Source organism: Portunus trituberculatus, chromosome 28, assembly GCF_017591435.1.
Source record: "Portunus trituberculatus isolate SZX2019 chromosome 28, ASM1759143v1, whole genome shotgun sequence".
Taxonomy (NCBI): Eukaryota; Metazoa; Arthropoda; class Malacostraca; order Decapoda; family Portunidae; genus Portunus; species Portunus trituberculatus.
In genome coordinates this window covers 1,919,770-1,927,269 of record NC_059282.1, presented here as the reverse complement: position 1 = coordinate 1,927,269, position 7,500 = coordinate 1,919,770, and the positions used below count along the sequence as shown (strand labels likewise).

Sequence of the window (7,500 nt, the reverse complement as noted above, 5' to 3'; positions counted from 1 at the left end):
TCTGCCCTGAAACGAACTCAAAGCCTCCATTCTCTTAATTACACTTGCCAGCAAATAAAGACAAGTTACTTTTATTTTCAAGGGTGCTTTAGAATAGACACTAGACAGATACGAGAGGTAGTGACAGTAGAGTCTATATAAGATGTACATAAGTCTGCCCTGAAATTAATTTAAGGCTTCCATTCTCTCACATACACCTGCCAGTTGGTTACGGGTATGACGTATTATACAACTAGTTCCTCTAATTCCAAGGTCGTTTTAGGAATGGATAGGGGTGTGTAAGGAAGCGAGGGTGTGGGAGAGACGGTTGTGGTTTATTACGTAAAATTGGGAAGGATTGTATGATTAAAAATGTATCTGGAGTGTGAAGAAAGTGAAAATTGGGTACTAGAGGATAGTGACGTGGGAAATAATAGGGAAAAGGAGTAGATATGAAAGAAACAATATAAAAGCAAGAGATTATGTGGAAATGTATGAAAAAATAATAAACGAACGATTAGGAATGAACGTAAAGTAATGGAAATAGAAATAACACAAATTACTGAAAAAGGAAAGACAGAACATGCGGGAATACCCGAAAGAGAAGAATGTGTGAAGCGATAGATGGCAAAACCAAAAGATATGGTGACAAAGAAAATAACGAACGAACGATTAGGAAAACACTTCTATTAAAAAAAAAGCAAGAAGGAAAATTATCTGTAATATCAAAAAGAATAAAGATTTTAAGCAAGGAAATCACAATAGGAAGAATGTAGCTAATACGAAGTACCTAATAGCGAACGAATAATTAGGAAAACACACATAAAGTAAAGGAAGACAAATGAAAGAAGAATAAATACAGGAACACAAGCTGGGATACCCAAAAGGACGAAATGAGAAGGTAGAGGTCACAAGAGGAGGAGGAAGGACACTTTGGGAACTCGTACGGGAGGGTTGGCTGCCCTGTCTTTGTTTACACGCAAGCAGCTGTGCCGTCCGCGCCGCCACCTGTCACTTCCATTACTCCCGTGTTTTTCCCTCAAACATGCCGAATGCTCAGGGAAACACGCCAGGTGAGTCCTAAGATCCTTCCTAAGCCATTGATGTATAGTTAAGTAAGTTCAGTTAAGCCGCAAAGCCAGAGAGGTGTGCCTAAGGCTGGCTTCCATCACAGCAGTTTCACTTGATTGCTTAACCAGAACTGCCGGAGGAGAATATGTTGATGTGCCATAGAGGCGAGGCTGCTGTGGATGTGTCTTTGTTATGTTATTTGTTGTGTTGTGTGTGAAAGGGTCTCTATGTGTGTATGTGGATTTTGTGGGTTACTATGGGGTGTGTGGGTGTGTTGAAATTTCTTGAGTTGTGTGGTTTAATGTCAAAGGTAAAAGTGATCTGGTTTTCTTGGGTCACGTGGAGATCAGCTACACCAGCTGTTTGTTAGGGTGGGATAAATGTCTTTATTGTTACCTACTACTTTCTGTGCTATTTCTTGAGTCATGATACTTATCTAATATACGCAAAGCCATTTTATCTTCAGGTGGCAAATGATAACAATAATGGCTTCTTATGTATTGTATTGTTGGTCCTCTTCAGGACCAGTAAGCTTGAGGACCTGGTGGGAAAGCAGACTTTTCGAGTGGGGAGGCCAAATTTAGGAAGCTAACAGTGTAAACAGGAAACCCCAATTTAAGGGAAAATTTCCAAAAGAATAATTTACACATGGAGTTTCTGCCCCTATACGCTCCACTTTGCTATTTTCAAGTCCCTCCTTGCTCATTTCCCTTTCCTTGACCCCTCATTAAGGCCATTACCCTGACCTAACCTAACCAGTTTGTTAGTTAATGACAAAAAATTGGATCCTAATTAACATTATTATTATTTTTTTGTCCATGTAAAGCTTACGACACCTACAATAATTTTTAGCTCATGTTAAGCATACAAATTCCGAACATCATAAATGAAATTATACAACTCTTTTTCCTTATCGTTGCTCTCCATCAAAGTTTTCATATTTGTAAAGTCTAAGCTGCCATATGTTTGTCTGAAATCATATGACAAAGGACATGCCAACAGGACTTAGAAATAGGAAGCAGAGGATCCATGGTGTGGGTGGTGGAACTCCACTTCATCGTAAAAGGCTGCTGGTGCTACCAAGTGTTGAGCACTCAGTTGATTTGAGCAACACACCGTATGATCTTAAGAGATGTACAGCCAAGTTGTTGTGCTCTTGCAGTTACACAGTGAATTTGAAGTATTCAAATTCACTTGTGACACTGAGTAGATACCCTTCAGGTAGCTGGCTGACTGCTGTTACTAATGTGTATGTGCGTGGTGATTGGCTGAAATGACTCATCGGTTGAATGAAAGAGATACAGTAGAGTATGTGCCATATTATACTGGAAACCAGCATACTAATTCACACACCACACTGTGTCCCTCATCTCTTGCTAAAAACAGCTTATATGAAATTAGGCATTCTGCAATTTTTCTCACCCCCAGCTGCTAGATCTGTACAGGGGCCTTATTTGTCCATGTATAGAGTACACTTCATATGTATGAGGGTTTCATTCATACAGTTCTTCTAGACAAGACAGAATAAAAAGCTTTTCATTGTGTCAACTCCTCTCCTCTGACTGTTTGTCTTCAACCTGTTTCTCGTTCCTGCAGTGTTACATGTTTTGCTATCATCTACCGTTATTTTCATGCCAACCATTCTGATCTTGCCAATTGCATATCTCCCTTCCTCCTGCAGCCTTTCAGCACAAGACTTACTTTTTTCTCACTGCTATTCCGTCCATTTCTCTATACAAGAGTTAACCAGTATTCTGAATCATTCATCAGTTATTTGGTAAACTCTGGAACTCCCTGCCTGCTTTTATATTTCCACCTTTTTATGACAAACTCATTCAAGAGGAATGTTTAAGTGCACTTATCCTCTATTTCTATATAATGCTTTTGATTCTCTTCAGGGACCAACTTCTCTGTGGGCCTTCTTTTAATTGCTATTTTTGTTGTCTTTGGTCAGTGCTCCTCATACATAAAGGAGGAAAAAAAAGTGAGCCCATTGGCATGAAGTTAGAATTATTGATCCACTGCAAAATTTATAATGCTTTTGATTCTCTTCAGGGACCAACTTCTCTGTGGGCCTTCTTTTAATTGCTATTTTTGTTGTCTTTGGTCAGTGCTCCTCATACATAAAGGAGGAAAAAAAAGTGAGCCCATTGGCATGAAGTTAGAATTATTGATCCACTGCAAACTTTATCACGTCACTGTAATGTAACCCTGTGTGACACCGTAACAAAACCTTTATACATGTTTTGTCCAGGCAGTATTCATCACCACATTCATATAATTTAGTAGCCCCATGAGGAGCTGGAATTGGCAAGAGTTACCTTGCATAGTATATCTTTTCATAGTGTGATTGATGTGTTTTGTATATTTTCTCCACTGAAGGAACTCACTTATGTATCTTCCTGCAGTGAAAGACAATGTTATGAGCTAAACTATCAATAGAAAGTAGCTTAGAAAATGTTGGCAATTTTTCCTTATCACACTTGCTACACTCATCCTTCATTGTTATGATGGCAATCTTTAGGGTCATCCACACTTTGTTCTGCACTCTTTGGCAGTGTTACTCAGTGTGTGATAAGCTTAGGCGGGGAATTCTTTCTTGGTTTTACCTGTAATGACCTAGAATTCATCAGAAGTAACAATATAAATCAACAGAAACACCTGTGTATGTCAGTAGCAGGTGTTTAGGCAAGGCATTTTTTTACTAATTATACATGGGCCCATCAGTGTCCAGACAGGTGGAGAGAGAGAGAGAGAGAGAGAGAGACCATGTTTAAAAAACTGGCTGAGAGAGATAAAGGAGGGAAGGAGTTCTGATACGTATATTAATATTGATACTGGTGTCTTCAATCTGCTTGTGCATTTAATATGGAGCAAATTTAAGCTATTTACAATAAACATCAGAGTTTTGACAAGGGCTCAGACCAAGAGTTGGGAAGTAAAAATTTACAAGAAAAATAACCTCCATCATGTGTTACTCTTGTGAAGAAAGAAAACAGAAACATTAGAGTTTGAAGGAGAGAAGAGACGAATATTGTCTACTTTAAAACCAACCGGTCCAAACATGACTATGTAATTAGTGTGGGGATCTCTTGTTGCTCTTAGGGTAATGTTAGTGTTGTTGTTGATTGTAAGATATTTTATTACTTGTTGCTTGAAGAATTCCTTACTTAACTCCTTATTGTTGAAATATTTGAAAGGTACATTGAAAGTGATGTTGTGAAGTTACTTTCATATATCATCTCTTCATTTATCTTTCTTATCTTCCCGTATCTTCAGTGAAAAGAAATTTGACATACTTTAAAAAATTTGGTCAACATAATAAGATAAGCATAAGATAAGACAGTTTCAAGGACTATTGTAGAAGATCCCACAAGTCAGGAAAGTAAGGAGATGCAATATATAGTTGACAAGGGACAGAGTCCGAACCACAGACACATACTTGTATCAGTTGTGTTGGCATCCTTGAGTAGCAACAGATTACAGTTATTAAGAAGTGGCAGCATGGCAGTGAGCTGTGGCTGACTTGTGGAGAGTGCTGCTGCTGTGAATACATCTTGAGGTTTATTATTACTCGACTATGACTTACTTAGGGAATATAGATCAATGTGTTAGGAATGGAGTAAATGCAAGGGCAGTGTTTGTGAAGAATGGTGTGAGAAATGGATGAGAGAGTGAGGAGGAATGGTTGTGAAGAAAGAGAGAAGGATGAAGTGAAGTGCTGTGTGAGGAATGATATGAGAGAAGGATTAAAAGCATTCTTTCTGAAGATAGTTGTGTTGCCAAAACATCAAAGAATATATTCCTCTGCATCAGCTTGTGTTTCCCTACCACTCACTCTCCACAAAGGATTAAAAACTACTGTCATCATTAATCCTTTGTTTTTCTACATATTATAACATCTTCCATAGATTCTTATCAGTGTTGTTATCTCTACAGGTTGCACTTCTATCCTGAATTTACTAATCCTTCATGTTGTAAAGTTGATATGTATAAGGAATGATGCCTGTGTGTGTGTGTGTGTGTGTGTGTATAGGTGTATGTGTCATATCTCAGGTATACTGCTTGAGGACTGGTATGTAAGAGCTTTTTGGTTGATAATTTTGTTGCCCTTGGCCAGATTTGCCCTCTTACATAAAATAAGGAGGATAGGATGTAGATGTTATTAGATCTTTGTTCCTCACATAATGAACAGTGTCACTCTTCTTACCTTGGCATGTAGTACACTCCTGTCCTACTGTTTGCACCGTGACTGCTGATGCACATTAATTTGCTGACATTTGTTTATAGTGCTTTACATATCATTATACTGCAGACTATACTTGCCTTAATGTCAGCACAGGCTTGCCAATGCTTCGTATAAGTGTAAACAGAATTAGGTAAAGCCAAGCCCTTTTTGTCACAAACTGTAAGACTTTCCTGCCCACAAAGCAAATCAGAAACTAAATACTTTTTCTCTTATCTATTTTTGTGAGCACTGCTAGAAGAGAACTTTATTTTTCTCATTTCCTTGTCATTTGCTCATCTCCTTGACATGTAGAATAGAACAGAAAAATAGGTCAGCAGAAATAGATTCAGCCTACACAGTTTTTCATAACCAGACACATCTTGAGTTGCTGAAGCCTTCCAAGAAACATAGATAATCAATTCACACGTTCATGCTGAATGTAGAGATATACTATCTTAAGGACACCAAAGAAGGAAAATGGAAATGAGATGATGATAATAGGAAAAATAGTTTGCATTTTTGTACATTTATTTTATTTGTTTATTTATGTAAGAGGCAAACTGGTCTAGAATAACAAAAAATATATACGTATATAAAAGAGGCCCAGCGAGGTTCCTGTCCCTAAAGAGATAAAAAAGTGATCCAAAATCTTTCATGCATAAATTGTCTCATACAGGATACAAAGCATAACCTCAAGAATACCAAAGGAAGAATACAGGAGTGAGATAGAACAGTAGGGAAGAGTACTGTGCTCTGATTAAGATAACACAAGAGTATATGAGTGTGGAGGTGGAGGTTAGTGATCTGAGGGAACAAAGAGATAAAGAGATGGATGTAGGAAAGAAGCATATGTCTGTGATAATGGCCTCAGTGATAATGATTAGATAAATGGAGATACTGAATTAATAATGGTAGACAGAGAGGGATGTAGCAGGACTAGTAAGAGAAGAGGAAGAATATATGCAGTATTAGAATAAGTAGTAGGAGTGATTTTACACAGATGAACAAATAAATAACCTTATAGCCAATATTATGTTTTTCTCTACACATGGTTAACCAAAATTAACTGTACTGTCAATGTAAGCAGGTAAATAGGTAAGACTGAATGAAATGAGTCAGTGTTACAAATATATAAGTAAAATCTGCAGTTTCTCTCTCTCTCTCTCTCTCTCTCTCTCTCTCTCTCTCTCTCTCTCTCTCTCTCTCTCACACACACACACACACACACACACACACACACACACACACACACACACACACCAGTTATCAGCACATAATCTTTTAATTCTTGGCAATCAAACAAATAGGTAAGACTGAATGAAATGAGTAAATAGGTAGCAAATAAATAGATGAATATAATTAGTAACACACATACTCACTCATTCATTCATTCATTCACTCACTCACTCACTCACTCACTCACTCACTCACTCACTCACTCACTCACTCACTCACTCACTCACTCACTCACTCACTCACTCAACATTATCCTCTTATTCGTGGTGTAATCTTCTAGTGTGACAACAAGCCTCTTAGCGCCTCACCACCTCACACAGCTAAGAACAGGCGAGGCTCACACACTTTACAATGGTGGTGGTGGTGGTGGTGGTGACAATGATGAGTTAATGGTAATCTGTTCTTAGTCTTTTTTTTTTTTTTTTCTTTTCTTTGAGTGTAAACGCAACCTCATGGTGACGTGTTTATTAAAGGATTCTCTCTCTCTCTCTCTCTCTCTCTCTCTCTGCAGTAATGGAATCTATGCTTGTCTTCGTTTTCTTTTATGGTCAAGACGTGTGTGAGTGTGAGTGGGAGTGAAGGCCAGTGAATGTGTATAGTCCTCCTGCCAAACTCCGTTTTCTTTACACGTTGCGAGAGGTAACTACAGTAAAATATGAATTATTCGTTTTCTTTTCTTTTTTCTTTTTTTATTTTTTGTTTCATTTTTTTCTATTTTGTCTGTGTCAGTCTGTATGTCTTTCTTTGACGTACACACTTATTCTTGTCTTTTTCTTTTCCTCCTCCTCCTCCTCCTCCTCCTCCTCCTCCTCCTCCTCCTGTTTTCCTTTTTTTTTCCTCATCATTGAAGCCGCTAACTATTGTGAAATAATTCCAATATTGTGTTACGCCCGCAAGCACGCACACACACGCACGCAACTAACGTCATTCAGAGATCCGGAATCTTGTAATACTGTGTGTGTGTGTGTTTCACTGTTTGATCTGCT

General features: G+C 38.1%; 1 protein-coding gene across 2 annotated transcripts in view; it reads left to right on the top strand.

Moving 5' to 3' along the window:
* The first annotated feature begins 885 nt into the window (after positions 1 to 885).
* LOC123510316 (solute carrier family 41 member 1-like) overlaps positions 886 to 7,500 on the top strand; it is a 46,399-nt gene continuing 39,784 nt past the window's right edge. The window contains exon 1 of one of the 2 annotated variants that reach the window (XM_045265344.1): positions 886 to 1,052. Coding sequence is in view for 1 of the 2 variants with exons in the window: in XM_045265340.1 (XP_045121275.1) it covers positions 1,032 to 1,052 (21 nt within the window). In the remaining variant the exon portion in view is untranslated. The remainder of the gene's footprint in view (positions 1,053 to 7,500) is intronic. The other variant, XM_045265340.1, reaches the window with a different exon arrangement.